This window comes from Falco naumanni, chromosome W, assembly GCF_017639655.2.
Source record: "Falco naumanni isolate bFalNau1 chromosome W, bFalNau1.pat, whole genome shotgun sequence".
Taxonomy (NCBI): Eukaryota; Metazoa; Chordata; class Aves; order Falconiformes; family Falconidae; genus Falco; species Falco naumanni.
Genome location: NC_054079.1, coordinates 19,834,208 through 19,861,713, shown reverse-complemented (window position 1 = coordinate 19,861,713; position 27,506 = coordinate 19,834,208). Strand labels below are relative to the sequence as shown.

The window sequence follows — 27,506 nt, the reverse complement described above, 5'->3', positions numbered from 1 at the left end:
CAAAGGAAAACAAAAGATGTTATTCTCTACTTCCCATCAGCAGGTGATGTTCAGCCACTTCCTGGGAAGCAGGGCTTCAGTACATGTAAGCGGTTGCTCCAGAAGACAAATGTAAATAATAAATGCCCCCCCTTCCTCCTCCTCTCTCTTAGCTTTTATATCTGAGCAGACATCATATGGTATGCAATATCCCTTTGGTCACTTTGGGTCATCTGTCCTGGCTATGTCACCTCCCAAGATCCTGCCCACCCCCAGCCTGGTGGTGAAGGGGGGAATGTTGGAGAGGCAGCCTTGATGCTCAGCAGTAGCCAAAACACTGGTGTGTTATTGCCACCTTTCTACAATGCAATACAATACAATACAATACAATACAATACAATACAATACAATACAAAACACCAATACAAGCACAGCACTAGGAGGGCTGCTATGGGGCTTAGCCAGACCCAATACAGCCACATACATAAATAAGATTTGCAGGGCCAACTCTGCAATTTACTGCTTTAGGATTTAAGGACATATTCTGAAAACATAAAAGAAGTTAACTTTAAGTATGCAAGTATTCCCATTGAAATCAATAGAATTACACACACATTCAAATTAAACATGTAGAAGAGTTTTCCAGAGCCTCTAATGTAATAAAATAAAAGCAACTTTGCAGTTAATCTTTGATAAATACTATTTATAAAAAGCAACATCTTTCCAGTTAAATTCAAACAGAAAATAAAATGTCAAACAACATAATTTCTTCTCAATGCAATTTTGAAGACACAGTAAGAACAAGACAATATAAAAGAGTGTGATAGTTTATTTCTGGACTTTCTTGAGTTTTATAGCTGCATCAGAGTTTGACATTACCCTGCTGTTGCAAAATCAGCTACAGATTTGAATGTACTTCTAGAGTTCTCCAAACACAACCAATGCCTAAATGAGAAGTCCAAGGGAGGTGGCACTTCATTGGGTAAGAATGCTGTCCACTCCCTAGCGTGCAACATGCAACTTTCATAAATAAGTTCAACAGCCCCTCTCTCATCTTTTCTTTATTTCATTTACACATCCAGTAGAATCTTATTAAATAAAACAAAACCTAAAAACCCCAAAAATAAAATATGAGAAATCACGCTTTTAAAAAAGGTCAAAGAAAAAATAATACAAAGGAACAAACACAAATGACTACTTGACAATCAAACATAAAAGGCATTTCACATGTACATAAAATGTTAAATAAAAACTGTACATGAATGTATGAACCTGACAACATTGGTTCTAGCTTGTGGCCAACAATTTATTAATTATTTTTCGTTCTTGTTTTTAACCTTGCTTCAGTAAGTTTGAAATGTTTATAAAGAGCTGAAAGCTTATCTACATTCCACATCACACTAAAGAACCTAAGATTTAACCCTCCTTACCCTCTAAGATACCCTTACAGAATAGGTACAAGACCCTGGGTATGGTAGATGAAGCACATGAGATAGAGGAGGAACCTATGCAAACAGTCTTGCCAAGATCAGAAAGATGAACCCCTCGCAACAAGAGCTGAATTAAGACCAGTGCCAAGAAGAAACCGCAAGTTATAGTCATAGGTGACTCCCTCCTGTGTGGAATGGAAGCACCCATTTGCAGACCGGACCCTCTTTTCAAGGAAGTTTTCTGCCTCCTTGGGGCCCAAATAGGGATGTCACCACAAGACTGAAGAACTTAACACAACCTTCAGACTACTATCCATTCCTGCTCTTTTATGTGGGTACTAATGATGTTGCAACAAAAAGTCTGACGTCGATTAAAAAAGATTTCAGATCTTTGGGAAGAATGCTAAAAAAATCAGGAGCACAGGCAGTGTTTTCCTCAATCCGCCCAGTAATGGGGGGAGACTTTAGAAGAAACAGGTATGCCCAAGACATCAATATCTGGCTCCAGGATTGGTGCCTCTGCCAAAACTTTGGGTTTTTAAAGCATGGAAGAGCCTTTGAGGCACAAGGTATGATGGTGCCTGATGGGATCCACCTGTCCTGATGGGGAAAATGCATCCTTGGGTGTAAGGTGGCCGGGCTGATCAAGAGAGGGCTTTAAACTAGAATCGATAGAGGAAGGGGATACCAACAGGATTGCAGTAGGTAAGCCAAGGATTGACATGGAACAACCTGAGGGTGGCAATGCTAATGGAACATTTACAGTGCTCCAGGGAGCATGGAGGGCTCAGGAGTGTGTCTGAAACACTTATACACCAACATACGCGGTATAAGGAACAAGCAGGAAGAACTGGAAGTGTTGGTTAGTTCCCAGAGCTATGATATCATTTGTATTAGCAAGACTTGGTGGAATGACTCCCATAACTGGAATGCTGGGATGGAGGTATATAGGCTGTTCAGGAGGGATAGGAAGGACAGGAAAGGTGGAGGTGTTGCACTGTATGTCAGGGAGAGGTTTGGCTGTACAGCCCTTTACAGTTAGGGATGATGTGGTTGAGAGCCTCTGGGTGAGGATTAGGGGGATGGAAAACAAAGCTGATGTCATAGTGGGTGTCCACTACTGATCACTCAGCCACGATGTTAACACTGATGAGTTATTCTATAGGCAATTAGGAGAAATCTCTGGTCTGGTAGCCCTTGTCCTTATGGGAGATTTCAACTTCCCAGACATCAACTGGGAATACCGTACTGCTGTGACAAGCAGGTCTGGGAAATTCTTGAAGTTTGTAGGAGATAACTTCTTGTCACAAGTACTCAGTGAGTCAACTAGGGAAGATGCCCTCCTAGACTTTTTGTTTGTGAATAGAGGACTCATAGGAGACATCATGGTAGGTGTCTGTCTTGGCCACAGTGATCATGAAATGGCTGAGTTTAAAATTTTTGGTATAATGAGAAAAAAGGTCAGCAGAGTTGTTATCCTGGATTTCAAGAGATCTTTAAGCTACTCTGGGAGCTACTTAGCAGTGTTACCTGGGAATCTGCTTTTGAGGGCTTAGAGGTCCATTGAGTGCTGGTCAGTTTTTAAGAACCACCTTTTAAAAGCACAGGCAGAGGCAAGGCCACTTTGTCGTAAGTCAAGCAAGCTGGGCAGAAGACCAGATTGGCTGAACAGGAAACTCCTTATGATGCTCAAGAGGAAAAAGAAATTGTATGATCTCTGGAAGCAAGGTCAGGCTTTGCAGGAAGATTACAGAGCTGTGGTTTGTCTGTGCAGGGAGAAGACAAGACCAAAGCTCAACTAGAGATGAAACTGGACAGTGTTGTGTCAGACAACAAGAAAGGATTTTTTAAAGTATGTTAATAGCAAGAGGAGGTTTGAATAAAACATTGGGCCAATACCTGTTGAAGATGATCACCTGACTAATAGGGATGAAGAAAAAAGCAGAGGCATTCAATGCTTTTTTTGCCTCAGTCTCAGACCGTGGGCTGCCCGTTCCTCTGAGTTGGAGGACCACAACTGTGGTAACAGTGACTTTCCATTTGTGTACACTGGAATTGTAAGGGACCGGCTGTATTAGCTGAATGTTCACAACTCCGTGGGGCCTGATGGGATTCATCCCAGAGTACCGAAGAAGCCAGCAGATGTTACAGCAGGACCCCTCTTGATCATCTACCAAAAGTCTTGGGAGTCTGGGGAGGTCCCTGCTGACTGGAAGCTAATCAACGGTATTCTAATTTACAAGAAGGGCATGAGGGAAAACCCAGGAAGCTACAGAACTGTTAGTCTCATCTTAGTACATGGAAAAATTATGGAGAAGATCATACTGGATATTGCTGAAAGTGATCATCTAGTCCAACTGCCTGACCACTTCAGGGCTAACCAAAAGTTAAAACATATTATTAAGGGCGTTGCACAAATGCCTCTTAAACATTGACATACATGGGGCACTGACCACCTCTCTAGGAAGTCTGTTTCAGTGTTTGACCAGCCTCTTGGTAAAGAAATGTTTCCTAATGTCAAGTCTGAACCTCCCCTGACACAGCTCTGAACCATTTCCATGTATCCTGTCACTGTATACCAGGAAGAGATCAGCACCTCCCTCTCTATCTCCCCTCCTCAGGAAGCTGTAGAGAGCAATGAGGTCACCCCTCTGTCATCTCTGTTTCTCCAAACTAGACAAACCCAGAGTCCTTAGCTGCTCCTCATAGAACATTCCTTGCAGCCCTTTTGTTAGCTTTGTTTCCCTCCTCTGGATGCATTCAAGTACCTTAACATCCTTTTTAAATTGTGGGGCCCAGAACTGCAAGCAGTACTCAATACTTCATTAATCTCAACTATTTCCTTTTATAGTCATTACTATTCAAGCACTTCCAGCTGGAAATTAATGATTTTCCTTAAAAAGCTGATCTGTGTTGGATAAATGTTATTGAGAAGTAGTATGAACGATGACTAGGAAAATGGATTGAAAACAAGTGACCAAAAGTCAAATCCAAGGTATCCCAGTCACTGATTTGCTCCATGAACACAACTACAGCATTTCTGTGGGTCTTTTCTTCTTCCCTCCTGTACATACTTTAAGCCCCCAGGCCCAGAGCTCAATGCCATATTTTGATACAATCTTGGTTCAGGTGTTTCACCCTGCAAATTCTCTCCTGGTAGAATAATAAAGACATAGGTTCAGAACAACAACAACAAAAATATCCATCCATTCCCTCCCCCCCTCCCCCTCCCCCCCCCCCATTAGTTAACTCTTACCACAAATCCTACTGTCACAGGGAAGAAACAAGCCTACAGTTGCCTTTCACTGAACCTTATCCAAATGAGTCCTTCTCCACATCACATGGGCTTTGAAAGAAGAGAAGGATGAGGCAGAGGATATCTCCTTATGAACCTCATGGTCAGGATTTACACTGCTAAAAAGCCATCCCAAAGTCTGGCACATGTTTTGCAGGCAGCCTGGGGTATATACATTCAGGTCCTCCACCTCTTCAAAGACTCCAGGGACTCTCATCTCATCCCAAGTTCTGTAGTAACTTGGAATCACTCCAAACACACTGAATTAGTGCTCTGGAAGGTAGGGGGGTTCAAGAGAATTGGTTAATATTCAGGCATCACTTCCTCCAAGCTCAATATCGGAGCATCTCTATGAGTAAGAAATCAAGCAAAGGGGGCAGGAGGCCTGCATATATGAGCAAGGAGCTTATGGCAAAACTCAAACAGAAGGAAGTTTATGAGATGTGGAAAAAGGGACAGGACACTTGGGAGGAATATAAGGATGTCAGAACATGCAGGGAGGAGACGAGGAAGGCTAAGGTCTGTTTGGAATTAAATCTAGTGAGGGAGGTCAAGAACAACAAGAAGAGCTTATTCAAGTATATCAGCAGGAAAAGGATGACTAGGGAAAATGTGGGCCTGCTGCTGAATGAGGTGGGTGCCTTGGTGACAAAGGACGCAGAGAAGGTAGAGTTACTGAATGCCTTGTTTGCGTCAGTCTTTACTGTGAAGGCTGGCCCTCTGGTTTCTCAGACCCTGGAGGCAAGAGAGGAAGTCTGGAGAAAGAAAGACTCCCCTGGTTAGGGAGGATCTCGTTGGAGATCACATAAGCAAACTTGACTATGGGTCCTGATGGGATGCACCCTCGAGTGCTGAGGGAGCTGGCAGATGTTATTGCCAAGCCACTCTCCACCATCTTTGAAAGGTCATGGAGGACAGGAGAGGTGCCTGAGGACTGGAGGAAAACCAGTGTCACTCCAGGCTTCAAAAAGGGCATGGAAGAGGACCCAGGAAACTACAGGCCGGTCAGGTCAGCCTCATCTCCATCCCTGGAAAGGTGATGGAACAGCTCATCCTGGAGGTCATCTAGAAGCATGTGGAGGAAAAGAAGGTCATCAGCAACGGTCATCATGGATTCACCAAGGGGAATTCATGCCTGACCAACCTGATAGCCTTCTCTGATGGAATGACTGGCTGGGTAGACGAGGGGAGAGCAGTGGATGCTGTCTACCTTGACCTCAGCAAGGCTTTTGACACTGCCTCCCATAACATCCTCATACATAAACTCAGGAAGTGCGGACTAGATGAGTGGACAGTGAGGTGGACTGAGAACTGGCTGAATGGCAGAGCTCAGAGGGTTGTGATCAGCAGCGCAGAGCCTAGCTGGAGGCCTGTGGCTAGTGGTGTTCCCCAGGGGTCAGTACTGGGTCCAGTCCTGCTCAACTTATTCATGGATGAAGGGACAGAGTGTACCCTCAGCAAGTTTGCTGATGATACAGAACTGGGCGGAGTGGCTGATTCACTGGAAGGCTGTGCTGCCATTCAGTGAGACCTGGACAGGCTAGAGAGCTGGGCAGAGAGGAACCTAATGAAGTTCAACAGAGGCAAGTGTAAGGTCCTGCACCTAGGGAAGAACAGCCCCACACACCAGTACAGGCTGGGGGTTGACCTGCTGGAAGGCAGCTCTGTGGAGAAGGACCTGGGAATGCTGGTGGACAGCAAGTTGCCCATGAGCCAGCAGTGTGCCCTTGTGGCCAAGAAGGCCAATGGGATCCTGGGGTGTATTAGGAGGAGCGTGGCCAGCAGGTCAAGGGAGGTGATCCTCCCCCTCTGCTCTGCCCTGGTGAGGCCGCACCTGCAGTGCTGTGTCCAGTGCTGGGTTCCCCAGTTCGAGAGACAGGAAACTCCTGGAGAGGGTCCAGCAGAGGGCTACAAAGATGATTAGGGGACTGGAGCATCTCCCTTATGAGGAAAGCCTGAGGAAGCTTGGCCTGTTTAGCTTGGAGAAGACTGAGAGGAGATCTTATCAATTTATACAAATATCCTGAGGGCGAGTGTGGGTATTTCTCAAGCTAGCTTGACAGCATCAGTGAGCAAAAACTGACCTTGAGAGAGAGACACAGTTATGCTTGTTGGAAGGAAGCCATGGGAGCAAGAAGAGAAACTTTAAGATATGGAGTAGTCTGCAGAGCTTGTGGCCTTGTAGATAAAGGGAGTTGCTAAGTTGCTGTGTCTGCAATAGAAAAAAGAGCTAGGAGTGGAAAATTACTGAGCATAGTTACAGGCTGATACATCAGCCCACTGTAAAGGTATAAGGGGCTTGCTTGATTTTAATAAAGCGTCTTCAAGGTGTCTTCAAGTGTCTTCGTGTCTTCGATCCACTCTCGGAGTTCATGCATCATATGCCACAGGCGAGTGTCAAGAGGATGGGGCCAGGCTCTTTTCAGTAGTGCCCAGCGACAGGACAAGGGGCAACAGGCACAAACTGAAACACAAGAAGTTCCTTCTGAGTATGAGGAAGAACTTCTTTGCTTTGAGGGTGACAGAGCACTGGAACAGGCCGCCCAGAGAGGTTGCGGAGTCTCCTGGAGACATTCAAAACCTGCCTGGACGCAGCTCTGTGCAACCTGCTCTAGGTGAACCTGCTTTAGCAGGGGGTTGGACTAGATGATCTCCAGAGGTCCCTTCTAACCCTGACCATTCGGTGATTCTGTGAATGCCCCAGTGATTCTTCCAAAACACAGAAGATGATGGATAATATTTTTAAGGAAAGATATTGCACAGCTCAGTATTGACTCTGTCTGCAGAGTGGGACCAGCCCTGTCCCTCAACGACCCTGTCCCGGGACCAGCCCTGTCTCGCACCCTGTCCCAGGACCATCCCTACCTGCTGCCTGGAGCTGTGCTGGCTCAGCTCTGTGCTGGGAGCCACACTTGGTGCCATCTTGCCACTTGGCAGAGGAGAGATACCTCTTCCAAGAAGCAGAGGTCCCCTGGGGAAATGTTATCCAGCAGATGTGTTTCTGTTAGCTCCCTACACCGTGTGCCTTGTCTCCTGTGGGTTCCTTAAAATCTCGGTGTGGATGGGTGGCCCCATTGTGTAATGGGCTCCTGTCTGGCTGGGGATCTCCTGAAGTGCAGGAGACCTGGAGTCTGAGACTCCTGAAGCACAGCTGCTTGTAGCCAAAGTAAAAAGAATGTGTGCTTATTCCAGTATAGCCTTAGTTTGCTTCATTGTGTTCTCAGTTTCATAGACACATGGGCACAAAATAGTTCTTTATTCAAAGGAGAAACCTTCAAAGGGTAAAGAATGGAATGGAGAAGGAGAATGGTATTGCAAGCATGTTTTGGGAAAAAGGGAAGCTTCCACTGTTTATATTTATAAATGCTACCTCATACAGCACCTTTTTGACAAAACTAAACACATACTATATCTAACAGGCTAATTACATCTAAATTACAACCGAAAAGCCCCATCTGATGGCTCAGTTACTTCCTTATGGGAGAAAGTAAAGAGTTTTACTAAATAATACAATGTCATTATAAATTTAAATAATAGGAAATCAATTGGAGACATGAGTCTATAATGGATACCATGTTGTTTCTTATTGCCATAATTACCAGAGGGCACTATTACAAGTAAGTGAATAAGACTATTTTCTTCTTTGAGAACTCTGTTCCTGCAACTGGAGCTGCTCGGTTTCTCATCCACATGTTCTGGCACACTGTATGCTATATGTCCTATCCAGATACTATTTCTCTGCACTGATGCACCATGAACATAACTTTCTGAGTTGTGTGAAGAGCATTAGAAATAACCTTTCCCTATTTCCATATATATTAGCTAAGCTCCAACTGTAGAAACTCACTCTCAAAGGTATTTCCATCACATAAATTTGTAGGGACAGAACCAGGAAAGGGGTGGAGCTATTGTTCAGTTATTCCTGGAGCATTGCAGAGCTGTGCCTCCTGAATTTCTCTGTTTCCACAGAAAGTGGTCTTGTAGCCTTGAAGTGATGAAAGCATTGCTTAAAAGATACAGTATCTTCATCCTTCACAGTCATTACAAAACCCTCTGTCTTTTCAAGAAACAGCTAAATAGATATGCTTTCAGTCAGGCAACTAAAATGACTGCCTACCTTTGGGCTCTAGGGACCAAACAGCTCCCAGCCTGCAACAACTGGGGAGGAAAAGATCCTGAAGGTCCAGAATCCCTGGAACCTGTCAGTGCTTCAGCCACAATGCTGCAGGCATTGGTCAAGGTAGTGCTCTGGCTACATGTGCTGCTGCCACTGCAGAAAGAATCAGAAATGGGGCTTAGATCTGCCCTCCTTTCATGAGATGGGGTTCCCATCTCCTCCCCTTTCCCCAACTTCCTCCTAGAAAATAATTAGACTTACTTGGAGCAAGGGTGGTACAAACTAGAGCTTGAATAACTCCTCTCTACCAAAGGGTAATCATGTGGATTCAGGTGTGGAACAGACATGCAACAAGACCCAAATAGCCATTAACAAGCCAAAAGTTCTCTAGAGTAAATGGGTTGTGCCAGACAAGTTGTTTTAGGGCCCTACCACTAAGCTAAAAACTTCTAAGAAAAGGAGGCTCAGGGCACATCTATGTCAGTGAATAAAAAAAGGCCAGAACACAGTCTTAAGCAAGGGCATGTCATCTTCTTTTTTTTTTTATCCACATTTATTTCATCTCTATTTTGTCATTTCATTTATTTCATCTCTATTATTATCCATTTTGGCCTAAGATAAATAGCACTTTCCCAGACAATGTCCCAGTATGGTTCAAAGGAGAGCATGGCTCAGGAATTATTTGCAATGCACAGTATGGATGAGGCCACCTTATTTGAGAGAAGAGAGAGAAGAGATTTTTAAATGTATGGGCATGATCTATACCTTTCCCTCAGGGCCAGAGAATGTACCCTAGCCCCAATTGCTTTATTAGTATACTTGTAACCTCAAATGCTGCCGTGCTTTTCCCCAAAAGCAAGTGAAATGATAATGTATTTGCAAGCCACACATTATGCCTACTCTCCAGGGAGAGTACTTAACAGATAATATAGAACTGAAATATTTTGAATTACTTAAAGCACAATGGAATGGAAGGAGTGACTCAGTTATGTGAAATGTATACTAGCATTGCAACTGATTAAATATTTTTCAAAATAATTTTACTAATTCTGTTAATGTAGTACAGAAAAGCCTAGCATTTGGCCACTTCTAATTATTTAGGCTTGATGTCATAAATCAATATTGATAAAACAGAGAGCAATTTTTGACATTCTCTCTGAAAAATACATTAATCAATAGGTACTTGAGAGCTCTTGTGATTTTAGTCCTATCAGAAATAGAAAAGATGATGATGATTGAAAACATGTAAGCAAACATAAAAAGAAAAAAACCCCAAACCACTACTCTAAAGACACTAGTACAGACAAGATATTCAGAACTTTTCCCCAGATATACAGTTGGGCTTGCTTATAACAAATGGATACTTACCAAGTCCTGCTAAACAACATATTTCTAATGAGCAAAACAAGATAAGTTACCTTCTCATAATATTATTTAGTCCATCTCAATTAATAAAAATTTCAATAGAATACCATCTTTTTCAAGCCCTGTTCAAATCCTTGACATTCACACAAAAATAATTTCCCAGATTCATAAGGGAACCTACAATTCATTATTTGTAATTTTCACTGCATATGTTTTATTGACCAAAAAGTATGTATGTATGTATGTGTGTATATATGCTGGAAGTAAAAATGAAAATAAGTGTGGTATTTTAAGATGACATCTGTTCTAAGAAGAAATAATTCTGTAAATTCACCAAGTGTATATGAAAACAATAAAGCCTTTGCTCTTTATAGCTAGGAGTCTGAATAACTTTATCATCTCACCTTCATTACTGCAGTCTTACAATGCATTGTGGGTTAACCCCAATAGGCAGATCATTGCCACACAACCACTTGCTAAATGTTCCCCAGTGGGATGAGGAAGAGAATTGGAAGGGTAAAAGTGAGAAAACTCGTGGGTTGAGATAAAGACAGTTTAATAGGTAAAGCAAAAGCTGTGTGCACAAGCAAAGCAAAATAAGGAATTCATTCACAACAACTTCCCATGGGCAGGCAGGTGCTTAGCCGTTTCCAGGAAAGCAGGGGCTCCATCATGTGTAATGGTTACCTGGGAAGACAAACACCATAACTGAACATCCCCCCTTCCTCCTTCTTTCCTCCCAGCTTTTATTGCTGAGCAAGACATCATATGCTATGGAATATCCCTTTGGTCAGTTGGAGTCAGCTGTCCTGGCTTCATTCCCTCACAGCTTCTTGTGCATCTCCAGCCTACTTGCTGTCAGGGCAGTGTGAGAAACAGAAAAAGCTCTGATGCTGTGTAAGCACTGCTCAACAATAGCTAAAATATGGGAGTATTATTAACACTGTTTTCATCACAAATTGAAAATATATCACTATATGAGCTACTACAAAGAAAATGAACTGTATTCCAGCGAAAACCAGTACACAATGAAAGACATTTTGATCTACCAGACCAACTCCTTTTACTTCAGCATGAACTGGAACAGAATGCATTACCATTACTGCAATGTCAAGGGTTTGGTTTGCAATTGTCACTTCTATTCTTTTTTATATTTATATTTCTTTACCAATTGCTTTAATTTTCATCCTACTCTGCAGAAGAGAAAACATTCTGGTACTTCTAGACTGTTCCCAGTTCACATTTTTCAGTTAATCTATATACCACAAGGATGGTCATCACTATATTTTTTGGACTGGATTCTACTAGACACATCCTGTGCATGTGTTTTAGAGAAATAGAAAGCCACTACAGTGTAAAAATATTTCTTAAACAATTCATAGTATTATTCTTTATAATCAGTAGTGAATATATATTCTTTAGTCACTGGCCAAATTCTTCTTGGTATAGATCCTTGGCCTGAAAAGTCAAATTTAATGTTCAGATAGTTCCTATTCAATGAAGTCAAGGATCAATCTTTAGTCATATTGCATGGAACATTATTTTACTTAGGTTTTATAGTTTTTCTCTGGGGTTTTTGCTTTTGTTTGGGATCATATATAGAATGAAACACTGATTCATTAACTGTAGAGGAATTTTTAAAGGACCGAGGACATATGTTACCATTGTCTGGGTTGGACAACCCAGGCCTGTTAGTTGAAGCTGCAGAGCAACTTTAAATTGTCCTGGGAACAAGCAGTGGGAGAAAGAAAACAAGCTATGCACAAACAAGAAGCCAGGTGCAGAGCAAGTCCTGGGAACTGTGAAATCAACACACTCTCATCTGCACACTCTGATCAGGCGCCTGCAGCATGCTCACCGATCAGCGACACGGACCCCCACGTGGCCCAGAGACTTTTATCCAATCACCTGTGTGTAGAGCTGCGTGAGCAGTTGGGTTAAGTTATAAATATGACCTTTTTGTTTAATACAGGGAGCACGGCATGTAGCCATATTGGTGTGATTGTTGTGACTTGGCCGACTCTCCACAGGGGACCCTCTTTGATTAACAGTTGGTAATTCACTGCATTAAAGAAGCTTCAGATGACTAGGGCCCACTCAGGTAGTATTCTCCTCAATCCTGCCTGTAAAAGGAAGGGTATGAGGAAGAGGGCACTAACATGGCAAGTCAATAATTAGCTGTGGAGTTGTTTTCAGTCACAGTGCTTTGGTTTCTGTGACCATGGGACCCTGTTTACAGATCCAGTGTCTGCTTGGAATAGATGGGATCTACCTCAATAAGCAGAGCAAAGGTATCTTTGCCAGTAGGACAGCTGACCTGGTAAGAAGGGATTTAAACTAGAAATAGCAGGGGAGAGAGAGAGTTACCATCAGTTCTGTGGGGGACTGACAGACAGGGTTGATGGGTAAAGGGCCTGGAGTGATGTGACTGAAAGGGGATGCAAAATCAACAACAGAGCTTAAGCAGGGCAACTTCTTGCATTTGCATGTGATCAGGGAAGTACCTACAAGGCACCATTATGGAGAAAACCCCCAAACCCTTTCCAGGAACTCAACATGCTTGAGTGCCTCTTTAAAGTGCCTGTACAGTAATGCACACAGTATGGGGAATAAACATGATGAGTTAGAGATCTGTGTGCAGTTGCATGACTACAATCTTGCTAAGATCAAGAAAATGTGGTGGGATGGATCCCATGACTGTAGCATTGCGTTGGAGGAATACAGCTCTCTAGGAAGGACAGGCTGGGAAGACGACGAAGGGGAGTTGACTTTTATGTGAGAGAGCAGTTGGAGTGCATGGGAATGGATGAGGAGACAATTGAGAGTTTATGGGTTAGGATTAAAGAGAGGACAGATAAAGGTGACATTATAGTGGGTGTCTGTTACAGGCTGCCTGACCAAGATGAAGCCATTGTGGGGTTATTTAGCCTGGAGAAGAGAAGCTCCAGGGAGACGTTATTGCAGCCTTTCAGTACTTAAAGGGGGCTTATAAGAAAGATGGGGACAGCCTTTTGTAATAGGGCCTGTAGCAACAGGCCAAGGGACAATGGTTTTAAACTAAAAGAGAGTGGATTCAGACTAGATATAAGGAAGAAATTTTTTACAGTGAGGGTGGTGAAATAGTGGAACAAGTTGCCCAGAGAGCTGGTAGATGCCCTGTCCCTGGAAACGTTCAAGGTCATGTTGGAGGGGGCTCTGAGCAACCTGATGTATTTGAAGATGTCCCTGCTCATTGCAGGGGGGTTGGACTAGATGACCTTTAAAGGTCAACCAACCTAACCCATTCTATGATTCTGTGACATGTAAAAGTAATAAACACTGAATTCTGAAGTCTCCACTGTAATTGATGTTTTCCTTCCCCCCCCCCCCCCCCCCCCCGAAGCAAAATAAACCAGTGATCAAGTTTTCAAAGTGAATGCAAATATTTAGAATGAAGTATTTCTATAACACTGCTCACTACCCTGGATGCACCTTCAGAATTGTAACAGAGATGAAAGGTTATCAGTAATCAAATGCAATTGAATGAGTTGGAAAAACATGGGGTATCTAACTTGAAAGTACCTAATTAAAATTTAAGTAAACTTAGGAATTAGAAGCAGTTGGAAGAGACATTGGGAAACTATCAGATGCTCTATGCCTTGTAGTTACATGACAAGTAATAAAAGACAGGCATAAATTTTGTCAGCTCAAAATACGGGAGCTCAGTGGCAAAGAGATCACTGGTCCAAGGACAACTAGTATATGCCATTATTCATACAGATATCATTTTTGTACACGTAGCAGCCAGTGAGACCAATGCTTTGCTTTATGCAATCAAGAGCATCTGTTTGTGGAAGCATAGCTTGTAATTAGCAAAAGTGGTGTCCTGGCTTCTGGGAGTAAATCAATGTTTGCAAAAGTTGTCATTATTGTGGTGTCTAAGCTCTTAAATGCTATGTGATTTCATTGTGATTAATAATGAATGTATAACATGGCATAAACATTTTTCAAAGTACACAGATGGGATCCACCTAATTGCATAAAAGACTGTAAATACACGGTAAGAATTCCTCTTCTTTTTGGCACCATGAAGGTAAGACTGTCAGCCCAGAGCTGCCATGGGCAACACCAGCATGCTGGATTGCTGCCACAGAGGAAAGGGATGGGAAAGCAGAATGGGGCAGACTCATCCTTCTCTCAGGAACAATCACTGCCCACAATTCAAATCTGGCATCTTTGGGCCTTATCTGTGCAACTGGACACATGCTTCTAGTCCTTGTTGATCGTACAGAATCACACACTCTGACCTGAGCTCAGGAAATGTCCTAACACACCAAAGGAAAATCAGGAATTCAAACTATTGCACGTCTTTCAATGGCCTCAGGACACTATGGTCCAACACGTTGAAAGTATAAATACTCCTCAGTTCCTCTGTAGATTTGTGAACATGCTCCTCTTGTGCAGGCTACATGTCCTGTAGCATATACCATGTGTGAGACAAAGGTATAGGATGCTTTTCCAAGAAGCAAAAGGAAAAATGTTTCCTGCAGTTCCCCTGCAGTCATGCTAGATTATCTGGTGAATTAGGGGAGGATTTTACCCTAAATCAAGTACAAGAAATTCCAAACTACTGCTTTGCTAAAATAAAGCCAGGTGTACTTATTTTATACTCTTCCTTGCAGGACCAACAGGAGGCTTAAGAAACAAAGAGAAGGAAAGTTTCTCTCCTTTACCAACTTTCCTATGTGCAGCAGGCATATCTAAGAACACAAGAACAGCCATGTCAGTTCAACCAAACGACAGTGGCCAAAAGCATGTGACTGAGGAATCATGTAAGTACAGAGAAACCACAGTGACATTTATCCAGAATACCTCTCTGAGCTTTGCAGCCCAAAGACTTAATGAGTCAGAGGTGATGTCTTTGCGCTTAATAGCTGTACCACTCAAACTCACAGATCCTGAGTGGGCAGGGAATAGACCCTGTGCTGTTCACATGGCTCACAACCTGCTCTCTGCCTGCACTCAAAGGATCCCTGGGGTATATTGTACCCATGACAGGTTGCATGAATACTTCTAATGACAGCAGAATAGCCTGTATTAATGTTTGCCCAAAACATGTAGGGAAATGTCAGTGCAAAAGGAGCTGCAATGCACAAGCTTCAGACACCATGAGTAGTTACATCACCTGCCTAGCTGACAAGCTGGCACTCAGAAACATGGAAACTCTGTATTATTATACAGCTAATGTTCAGAGTGGGCAAGAAGGAAAAGAACTAATGGGAGGAGGACCAAGCTGATCCCCAGGTGCAGGAGCAGTCTGCAAACTGGGACCATGCGCGGCAATCAGTTAGCTGAGGGGAATTTGCTCGAGCTTGTCTAGACAACAATTAACATGATGAGGCATGTTTGCAGAGCACAGGGGGGTGGGAGACGGATGGCGCCAAGGAAAGATAACACCTTGCAGTTAATTGATGGCAGTTAACCACCAATCAGGGATTGCCTAGTATGCAAGGCTTAGCTTCAAGAACCAATCTGTTTAAAACGCGCAGCTTCTGAAAGTCTATAAAACCTCGTGCTTCTGTACAATAAATTGACATTTGCTTGCATCAAGCTGCGTCCCGTCTCTTCATTCGCCGCAAATTGGTGACCCCGACGTGATGCGTTTAAGGATCTGACGTGAAGGGCTCTCGAATCGCCTGTCTGAGCGACATGCAGCGAATCCCACAGAACTTTGAATGATCTGCTGAAAGGAAGCAGGAGCCGGCAGAAATCCCTCCGGAGCTGAGAGGTGAGCTGTGGGAAATCCGTAATGGGGAACCAGGCTTCGTCCCCAGAAAGAGACGTATATGGACTCATGAAGGGTCTTCTAGTCAGATCAGGGAGTCCGTGCCTCAGTTTCCTCAAATGGTGACCCCTATGGTGGTGTTCCGAAGCCTTGGAAAAATAAGGACGGAAAAAAGACAGCTCGTGGAAGAGGGCTGCGTTCCGGAGGAGACGGCTTGGCTGAACTTGCTGTCTGGACCAGGCGGACAACCTAAACCCCGAGGATAACACCTGTATTCATCGAGACAGGTGAGCAGCCAAGAAACTTTAGAGACTTTGAAAGAATGAAAGTGTGCACATACAGCAGCCAATTGTATGATGCTGCCGCGGAGGGGAACTCCGTGTCGGGAATGCATTTAGCATCTTGGTGGCAAATTCTGACTACTCTTTGCCAAGTGTGGACTAATTCTACTAACGGTGCTAAACCAGAGGAAGCTGTAAATTCCACCGACAGCGCGACTCTTCTCAAGACACCGTCAGTGATGGCGATTCCGTCCACACCTCCTCTGCCCCCAAAGCTTCTGTCACTGATTGCAGCGACCCTCACAACACAGGACCAAGCACGGGAACAGGGCAACTCGGACAATGATTTTATTGACACTGATAAACCTTTTGATCCAGGTCCTATAGATCTGGAAAAGGAGGTAGACCTTTCCCCCACCCCCTTGTCTCTCCTGATGCATTGATTGTATTTTTGGGGAGGGTGAAAGGGGGTCTGAGGGATTGGTGGCAGGAATGCAAGTGGGAAACACTTAAGTGATGGGTTTTGGGAGTCGCTATGGCATGTTCAGTATTTTGTCAGACAAATCAACCTCCAGAGTGGCAGCCTGTGCAATACGAGGCTGTTAAAGGGTTAAGAAAAGCAGTGCGGGAAGGGAGGATTCATAATACATTTGCTATGTCCCTTCTTGAAGTGATGGCAGAGCCTTATACGCTCACACTGCATGATTGGAAGTCATTGCTTTGTATGGTACTAACACCGACGCAGTATATGATGTGGTTATCTGATTTTTGTGAGCTATGTGTAGTGGCCTTGATTGAAAACCTTAATCGGGGAATTGCTGTTAACTATGAGCAGTTGGCTGGAGAAAATTAGTTGTGCCGATTCTGTGACTCAGGCAAGGTATCCCAGGGACAACTGTTTGCAAATGAAGGAGATGGCTATTAAGGCAGTCCGGATGCGGGAGTCTTGCCACAGTCTTGCAGGGTCCTAGAGAGTCACTAACTTTAATACTAACTTGATTGATTGGCTTCAGAATATTTTGCAACAAGTCGAACATCAGGAAGCTCAAGGGATGCTTTTAAAACAACTAGCTGTGATAATGCCAATGAAAATTGTAAATGGGCAACTTTCACAATCGCAACCCCAACATGTGTCAAATGATTGTAACGCAGAACTCACAGCAGACTGTAATTCTCAGGCTGAGTTCTGGAATGCAGCATAACAGATTTTTGCTTCTCTAATCTCTTCTGTAAGAATAGTACACGCTCTTAACTTGCTTAGTAAATTAGGCTACTAGCTTGCTAAACAAAGTAATACTACAAATACTGTTCTTTTTTTTTCTGGCTTATTAACAGATGTTGATTCTGTCCATCATATGTTGCTACAGAACCGAGTTGCTATTGATTTTTATTATTAGCACAGGGACACAAGTGTGAAGACTTTGATAGGATGTGTTACGTGAATCTGAGTGACCACTGTGAATTAATTTACAAAAGTATACAAAACTCAAAAGCCTTAAAACAAAGATCTGCAACAGAGCCAGGGGCGGGATGCCTTTGGTCTCTTCTCACGGCTGGGAAACTTTGGGCCATGACTCAAAAGTATTACAGGATTTATTATGATTATCTTTAACCACCTTAGTGACGTTTGCCTTAGGTCTCCCATGCTTTTTTTTCTGTATCCAGTGTTTAGTTGATTGTAACATAAAGCAGGTCATGGTCACCCAGCTACACACACCCTTTGCCTCCTCGCAATTAAGCAAAAAAGGGGAGGATAGAGAATGTCTGAAGAGATATACAGGAGAGGAAACTGGAGAATATTTGACCTAACGAGATGAGAGAACAGCTAGGTATTGTGAAGGAGAATAGGAAAGATAAACATGGTTATCTAGTGTTTAATGGGTGTCTGCACGCTTGTAGAGATATATAGCTATGTAACTGCATGAATGATTCCTGCCCTGAGCCTGGTGGAGCATACAGCTGCGGTTTGCGTCCGGGCTCAGAGATGTAAATAGGGGCTTCTTTGTTACGGTAAAAGTGTTTCTCTTTGCATAAAAAAAGAGGGAATGAAGGGAATGACCCCAGAGGTATGTTCAGAGAAGGCATGCTATGTTTTGAACTTTTTGACTGAACCAGCTCTTGTTTGGTGTGCCCTTCCACCTATGTATAATGTTAATCCAAAAGAAGATGATGTTGTTTACACTTTGAATGTCGATAATTGTCTTTCTGTAGATGTTAATGTAGTGGGAGGCTGTGATGGGAACGTGTCGCAGCCGTTCTTCTCTTATCCGGAGTAACAGCAGGGAAAGCATTAAAGAGTTAAATCACGTTGTTTGGTAGGCAGTTAAGAATGTGAGTCAAAATTGCCACTGCTTTTTGTTGTTGGTTCAAGGACATGGCTGTGAGGATTTTGATGGTATGTGCTGCGTGGATTTTAGGCGCCCCATGGCAACAACATGTTATCAAAATCTGAGAAAATTTCAGCCTTTTTTGGCATTCATTCAATCAATTGGCAGTATTGTTTGTTTGCTATTACCTTGGTTGCTGTCATGTTTGCAAGGGCCCTGCAGAACATGGCAAACCTGGTACTAGCTGTTCAAAAACAAAAAGGGGAAATTGTAAAATTGTATGGAATAGAGACAGTAGGTTATTTTGACATTGATAATACGTCTTAGTTGTTTTTTTATTTGTTCTATTACTTATACCTTGTTTTTACTTGTTCGGTTCCAAAGGTTCTTTTTGTGCAACAGGAAGGGGGAGATGCAGGAGCAGTCTGCAAACTGGGACCATGCGCGGCAATCAGTTAGCTGAGGGGAATTTGCTCGAGCTTGTCTAGACAACAATTAACATGATGAGGCATGTTTGCAGAGCACAGGGGGGTGGGAGACGGATGGCGCCAAGGAAAGATAACACCTTGCAGTTAATTGATGGCAGTTAACCACCAATCAGGGATTGCCTAGTATGCAAGGCTTAGCTTCAAGAACCAATCTGTTTAAAACGCGCAGCTTCTGAAAGTCTATAAAACCTCGTGCTTCTGTACAATAAATTGACATTTGCTTGCATCAAGCTGCGTCCCGTCTCTTCATTCGCCGCACCCAGGTTGTAAGGAGATTATAAATGTACATCAGTACGTATGAAAAGAGGGCCATTCATTCAGATAAAACAATAATCTTTGAGGTTTTTTACCAGAATTGAAGCAAAATCTGAAGTGCATGCAGAAAGAAGGATAGAGAAAGTCTGAAGAGAGATGTTTGAGAAGAGGATGGAGAAGGTCTGATCTGGCAGGAGATGAGAGAACAGCTGGGTATTGTGAAGGAAAGTAAGAAAGACAAACATGGTTATCTAGTAGCAAAAAGGTGTCTGTATGCTTGTAGTGATCTATAGCTATGTAACTGCATGAATGGCTTCTGCCCCAAGCCTGGTGTTACATACAGCTGGAATTTGTATCCAGGCTCAGAGATATAAATATGACCTTCTCTGTACAATAAAGAATCTCTAGTTGCACCACAAGCTGAGTCCATGCCTTCATGCACCATAAACAGCACCCCACAGTGGGGTAGAAGGGTCACAGAGCCTGAAACATTCTTTATGTCCCTTCTTGAAGTGATGGCAGAGCCTTATACACTCGCACCACATGATTGGAAGTCATTGCTTCGTATGGTACTAACACCGACGCAGTATATGATGTGGTTATCTGATTTTTGTGAGCTATGTGTAATGGCCTTGATTGAAAACCTTAATTGGGGAATTGCTGTTAGCTATGAGCAGTTGGCTGGGGAAAATAATTATGCTGCTTCCGTGACTCAGGCAAGGTATCCCAGGGAGGACTATTTGCAAATGAAGGAGATAGCTATTAAGACAGTCCAGAAGATACCGGAGTCTGAGCATGCCTCTAGTGAGTCGTTTGCCACAATCTTGCAGGATCCTAGAGAGTCATATGCTACCTTTATTGTTTGGCTTCAAAATATTTTGCAATGACAAGTCGAGCATGAGGAAGCTCGAGGGTTGCTTTTGAAACAACTTGCATATGACAATGCCAATGAAGATTGCAAATGGGCATTGCAGCCCTTTCGCAATGACAACTCCACTATGTGTCAAATATTTATGGCACAGACCTCATAGCAGACTGTAACTCTCAGGTTGAGTTCTGGAATGCAGCGCAACGCATTTTTGCTTCTCTAATCTTTTCTGTAGAAATAGTACATGCTCTTAACTCGCTTAATAAGTTAGGCTGCTGCCTTGCTAAAGAAAGTAATGCTCCAAACACTGCTCTTTCTGGCTTATTAGCAGTTGTCAATTCTGTCCATCATGTGTTGCTACAGAACAGTTGCTATTGATTTCTTATTGTTAGCACAGGGACATGTGTGGCAATGTATTTGGAAGAAAAGGGACATGTGGCCTATCAAAAGTCGCTCTTGCTTTAGCAGCTTGATATGATTAAAAGCTTTGCCTGCTCAGCAAGGCCCAAGGTTGTGTGAGAAAGACACTGAGAACTAAGAAAACAGGATCTCTGGCAGTTAAGCAGGCAGAAAAAGAGGAGCTGAGTTGGGAACTGATGACCGCAGGAATAACAATTTTAATGATGGGACTAACCGCTTGTATGCTTTTAACCAATTAGTATCTGTATAGCAGCGTGTGAACAGTGTATGTAACCAATAGAATTAAGATGTGACGCGTGTATGAATATGAAAATGGTATATAAGCTTGCAGAAACTTAAGTAAAGTGGCTTCAACTAGGATCATATTGATATGTTGTTGAGTCAATGATTTTGCTCCTGCAGACATGGGCATGAAGACTTTGATGGGATTTGTTGCATGAATCTGAGTGACCACTCTGAATCAATTCACAAAAGCATACAAAACTTAAAAGCCTTAAACAAAGATCTGCAGCAGAGCCAGGCGTGGGATGCCTTTGGTCTCTTCTCACGGCTGGGAAACTTCAGGCCATGGATCAAAAGTATTGCAGGATTTATTATAATTGCCTTCTGTATGTCTCCCATGCCTCCTTTCTTGTATTCAGTGTTTAGTTGATCATAACATAAATCAGGCCATGGTCACCCAGCTACACACAACCTTTGTCTTGTAATTAACAAGCAAAAAAGGGGAGATGTGAGACAGAAGGATAGAGAATGTCTGAAGAGAGATGTATGAGACGAGGATGGAGAAGGTCTGATCTGGCAGGAGATGAGAGAACAGCTGGGTATTGTGAAGGAAAGTAAGAAAGAAACATGGTTATCTAGTAGACAAAAGGTGTCTGCACGCTTGTAGTGATATATAGCTATGTAACTGCATGAGTGGTTTCTGCCCTGAGCCTGGTGGTACATACAGCTGGAATTTGTATCTGGGCTCAGAGATATAAATATGACCTTCTCTGTACAATAAAGTGTCTCTGGTTGCACCACAACCTGAGTCCGTGCCTTCATATGCCACAGAATTGTTCTTGTTATAAGACATTCAAACAGCTTGGCTACCGTTGATCTTCATTTATTCTTAATTCCTGTGAACTTTTGTACTTCCTGATTTCTTCCTAAGCACCAACAGCACTGCTGCAACAACAGTGGCTTTACAGCATTTCTTGTTCATTCAGAAAAAAGAAGTACCATAGAACTTGCAAAAAAAGTTCTATTTTTTTATGTTCTTTTCCAAACATCCAGGTCCAAGGAGTGTAATGCTATGAGAATGTATATACTATGAAAACAAAGGCATTTTCAGGTGCATTAAAGGAAGCTCTTGATAGAAGCCTAGTAATGGGTGCTTTTGCAAAAACTGGACAAGAATTGCCATGTATGGTACAATCCAGCTTCAACCAGAATCCAGGATATCACAAAAAAAATGTTTTAGTTTTGTTGCTGGTGGTGAACTGGTGAACTGATTTGCTTGTCTTTTTTTATCTGCAAAAGCGCTATACTACTGTTATTTCCAAAGGTAACAGTGTGAAATTAACATATCCCAAGCTGTCCCCTCATCTAAGATATACAAAATGAATAGAGAAGCCAAAAGAGAGGATAAGTTATTTTTACACAACTCTTCAACACATCTCAATAAGAGATTGATGCAAATGTACAGGAAGCCCCCAGAGCACCAGGCTCTCCCTATTGTGTAAAATGGACTCTTCTGCTCAGGCACAGTCATGGAAAGAAGACAATGGGGGTATGTAGGCTCTGTGGCAGTCTCTGCAGCTGTTCAGCTGCAGTGACAGCTGTTCAGCTGCAGTGAAAGTGCTTCCAAGTATGGTCAGCTCTGATACAGCATAGTTCAGACCACAACTACATGCTCCACATCTCTTTCTGAGGAGACTAGTTACTTTCAGTTCTGAAGTCCAACAATGCTCAAGCTCTTTAAGCATGGAAGGCAAAATTTCCCCTCTTAGTGCACAGTAACATGAAAAATACCATTGGGTGCCAGTTTTACTGCTCCGGTTATCGACTACTTTGGTTTTTTCTAAACTATTGTTTGAGGAAGGGTGGGGAGATGTTTAACGACAGGGTGTTTGATGTGACCATAATGTGTTCTCACAAGATAATAGAAAAATGAAGCACAGCCTTTTGTTCATCTCTACCCTATGCAACTCCAGAAGTTCCTTCTCATGTATTCAAAAATATTCATTCACGCTTTGGGGAATATTTGATTTACCTTGTTTTATAAATGTTTTCCATAGCATTTTAGATATTTTATTCCCTCCCACTTCCCTACTAAAATCATATGCTAAGCTACACCAACTATAAAATGATGTCTGTATGCAAAGTTGAGACTAATTTTGCTCTCACTGAAATCAATGCAAAACCACTCATCGAGTTCACAGGTAGCTGGCTTAATTTTTTTATGCAGAATTTCCAAGATACACTTTTAAAATGTATTATACTGACCAATACAGACTAAAAATTTGTTTTCACCTTTGCCTTATTTTCCTCATGCTCAAATATCCTGGATTGTTTATCTTCATTCATTATTTCTCGTTATATGCTTATGTTGCCAGATATTCAGAGCAGGCATTCTTTTATTATCAGTCTGAGTATTACATATCAATATGGTGTTCTAATCTCAGGTCTTTAAATATTGCTTTAAAATAAGTTCAATAATACTGGTGATGAAAAATTGTAAAAGTTTTTCTGGGGCTTTGGATGGTGGATAGATTATAGATAGACCCATACTGCAAGCATATTAATGATGCACGACTGTAAACTTAGGAGAAGTTTGAGGTTCATTTCAGGGACAACTGAACATCATTCCTTTCTCATGAAACATTCAGGGGTTATTTGTAGCTCACAGTGACATTTCACCATTACCATACATATCATGCCAGTGATAAGTTTTTGAGGGAGTGTACCTGAACAGTAAAGTAATTTTACTGCTTTTGCTAACCATCACTGGTCAAATTAACAGGAAAAAATAAACTCCATAGATGCAGTTGCTACCTTTTCATAATTTCAGCTAGTTACTCCCCCCAAAATGCATCCTTATTCAAATATGATCTAGATGGCCAATTTCACAACAGAAAACTACTGAAATCAAACTTACTAATAATGCAAAACTGTTATTTTTGTGAAAGAAGTTCTAATTGAAGATACTGAAAAACAACCACCATGTAAGGAGCTACCCAGAAAGTAACATATTATGTTACCATGCAAAATACAGTTTTGTTCATTCTCCCTCAGGATAGAGTTTACTTCCAAGTTCTTCTGCAATGCTGTCTTGAAATCTGTAACACAAATTTTGAAAAAACTAAAAAGCATTCAGCTTTAAAGCAAACAGATCCTATCATTGCTGTCATTTAGCTTCATTTCCTTCAGGTCTTTAAATGGAATTCAGAAAGCTTCAGCCACAAAGAAAATTTCCACTGAGCTGCTATCCAGTTCTAGACAGTTTTTTCTAGTCTTTGGCCAAAACTCTCCAGCTCTGTTCCACAAGCTCCATGTTGTTTTTCAGGACATTTCACAATGTCTGTCCTCTTTTAATGCTACCTCAAAGACCAGAGACTGCATCATATCAGAAGGAGGTGAGAGAAAAGGAGGTTACCATCCTAGTGAGCTAATCTGTACTATCTACTACCTACATTTCTACTCTTCATATCTCCTCTGTTCTAGGAACTCTCTTCTACACAGAATATACAAATACCAAATATACAGTTGATATCTCTGAAAAGATCACTGTCAAGAACTGTGGATAACTGGCTAGCTGAAAAAGGTCACATAGACATAGTCCAGCTGGCTGGACAAAAATGCACATCGCACTCAGCTTATCTGAAGTAAAGCAAAAATACACTGTCCTTGGCTGTTCTTGTTACACAATAACAGGAAAATTGCGGTCGGTAAATAATGTTGCAGGAGGGAACAGATAACTACAGAAGAGAAACAAGGGGCGGGCTTGGTATTTAGGCAACTAACCAATAATGAGCTTAACTTTTGTAATATGTATGAGCTAATTATAACAAGGCATAAAAGATGACTGTAAGACACAATAAACAAAGTTTGCTGATCACTCATATTGGGTGTCAGTGTCTTCCCTCCGTCGCGACAAAGAACAAGTCAGAATCATCAAAATATACAACTTTGGGGAAAAAACTTCTGTGGTACTATATCATAAGCACAAATAAGGGGAAGGACATAAGGTTAATAGGAACCTATCAAAAATAACTTACCACTTTCTCCACAGATCCTTAACTACACATCTTAAGATCAAAAGCTCATCTCCTTTAGTACACAGAAAAGCACCTTCTGGGCCTCTCAACAAGATAACAAGTGTGTGTGTGTTCCTCTGGGTTTTGGGGGGAGGCTGTTGTTTTTCTTAAATACTATTGCACCAACATCTCTAGATGCAGACTGATGAGATGAATACAATGATACCATACTGGAGTTGTTACAAGTACCTCTATGTTATTTGTACCTCCATTCAGTAGTAAAATAAATAAATAAATAAACAGCTGACAGTTCCCCTTCCATAGGGACTTGAGCACTTGCCACTCTTTCCAGCTGCCATTTCCCAAGACACATGCACAGGCTCAAGAAAATGAGAAATCACCAGTGTGACAGGATGCACTGCAAATGCACATTCCCCTCTTGTCATTGAATCTATGTATTGGGTTTAAAGGGCAAAGTTTTGGTAGCAGAGGAGGCTGCAGGGACGGCTTCTGTGAAACACATATTTAAAAATTATCATTAAAATATACATTATCACACAGTCTTCACAAACTTCACTTATATCAATGAAAAGAATTTCTCACACCAAAATCAGAACATCATTGCAACACTGACAGAAGTGGACAATTTACACACACTTCAGTCCTTGTCCCTTCACCACAATTACAACAACAAAAATTTCCCATGATTATTCCGCTCTCTGGCAATGTCCAGTCCATGTTTTGCCCCTTGTCTCTCCCAGTTACTGTCCCTACCTTGAATTCCTCCAGCTCTAGAACAAACTGTGGTGGTTTAACATTGGCTGGCTGCCAGGTGCCCACCAAGCCATTCTATCAACTCAACTTGGGGAAGATTAATTCAATTTATTGCCAATTAATAACAGAATAGGATAACGACAAATAAAAACAAAACTAAAACCAACTTCCCTCCAGCCCCCTTTCTTCCCAGGTTCAACTTCACTCATGAATCTTCTATGCCCTCCCTCCCCAGCCCCTGAGCAGTGCAGGGGTGTGTGGAATGGGAGCTGCAGTCAGTTCATAACACTTCATCTCTGCTGATCTTTCCTCCTCCGTTCTGTTGGCTTTTATTGCTGAGCATGACATCATATGGTATGGAATATTCCTTTGGCCAGTTTGAGTCAGCTGTCCTGGTTGTGTCCCTACCCATTCTCTTGCCCCTCCCCCCCCCCCCCCCCCCAGCCTAGTGGTGGTGGTGGTGGGGGGAAGGTTGGAGAGAGAGCCCTGAAGCTGTGCCAGCACTGCTCAGCAGTATTCAAAACACTGGTGTGTTATCAACACCTTTCTAGCTACAAATACAAAGCACAGAACTATGAGGGCTGCTATAGGGAAAGTTAACTCCATCCCAGCCAGACCCAATGCAATCTATCACCTCAAGGGAGCATTTATAGTATTGTCTGAAGTATCTCTTCCATAAAGCATAGATTGTTGCTAAATATTTGTAATCAAACTTTTATCAGAAAAAAATTAATTTCTTATCTTCTACTTCCCTACAGTAACTCAAGTGATATTTTATTTCAGGAAGTGTCCCATGGGGCTGTGCAGTTGAAGATAAAGAAATGGGATCTGTGATAAGAAAAATCAGAGAAGTAGAACATTCAAACTAAAATGATATATTCCTCTCTAGACCTGTCTCTGCTCTTAATTATCTGAGGGATAAATGAAGCACAAAATGTGATGGCACTTTATCTAGTTATCTATCTTGACTGTTCTTGGTACAGATACCTACGGTATAAGCTTGTACAACCCACAACAATTACAGGAGATATAAAAAATGACCCTGCATACCTTTCATCCCAAACTTAGAGTGTCTTCCAAACTTCAGAATAATGATCGTTATTACTAAGCCAGTGCACACCAGTGCTGCACTTCCCACCATAATATATACCTAAAAAAAAAAGGACACAAACAGATCTGATTTTTTCTCATTAACCATCTTCAAACATATTCAGCATACATTCAAATTTACCCATTAACCCAACCTCATGAAGTTCAACAAGGCCAAGTGCAAGGTCCTGCACCTGGATCAGGGCAACCCCCAGTATCAATACAGGCTGGGGGATGAATGCAATGAGAGCAGCCCTGCAGAGAAGGACTTGGGGGTACTGGTGGATAAAAAATTGGACATGAGCCAGCAATGTGCGCTCACAGCCCAGAAAGCCAATTGTGTCCTGAATTGCATAAAAATCAGTGTGGCCAGCAAGTCAAGGGAGGTGATTCTCCCCCTCTACTCCACTCTCATGAGACCCCATCTGGACTACTGCAGCCACTTCTGGTGCCCCCAGTACAAGAAAGACATGGACCTGCTAAAGTGAGTCCAGAGAAGGTGCCAAAAAAATGGTCAGAGGGCTGGAACACCTCTCCTATGAAGAAAGGCTGAGAGAGTTGGGGTGGTTCAGCCTGGAGAAGACTCCAGAGTCATCTTATTGCAGCCTTTCACTACTTAAAGGGGTCTTATAAGAAAGACAGAGAAAGACTTTTTACCAAGGCCTGTAGTGACAGGACAAGGGGTGATGGTTTTAAACTGAAAGAGGGTAGATTTAGATTGGACATAAGGAAGACATTTTTTATGATGAGGGTGGTGAGACACTGGAACAGGTTGCCCAGAGAAGCTGTGGATGCCCCATCCCTGGAAGTGTTCAA

The 27,506-nt window shown here is 42.4% G+C and overlaps 1 protein-coding gene across 4 annotated transcripts in view; it reads right to left on the bottom strand.

Annotated features, from left to right (window-relative positions):
• Positions 1–27,506, bottom strand: part of LOC121080599 (BDNF/NT-3 growth factors receptor-like) — a 205,785-nt gene that overhangs the window by 93,832 nt on the left and 84,447 nt on the right. For all 4 annotated transcript variants that reach the window (XM_040578733.1, XM_040578732.1, XM_040578734.1 and 1 more), the window contains one exon: positions 26,652–26,751. In XM_040578733.1, coding sequence (XP_040434667.1) covers positions 26,652–26,751 — 100 coding nt within the window. The remainder of the gene's footprint in view (positions 1–26,651; positions 26,752–27,506) is intronic.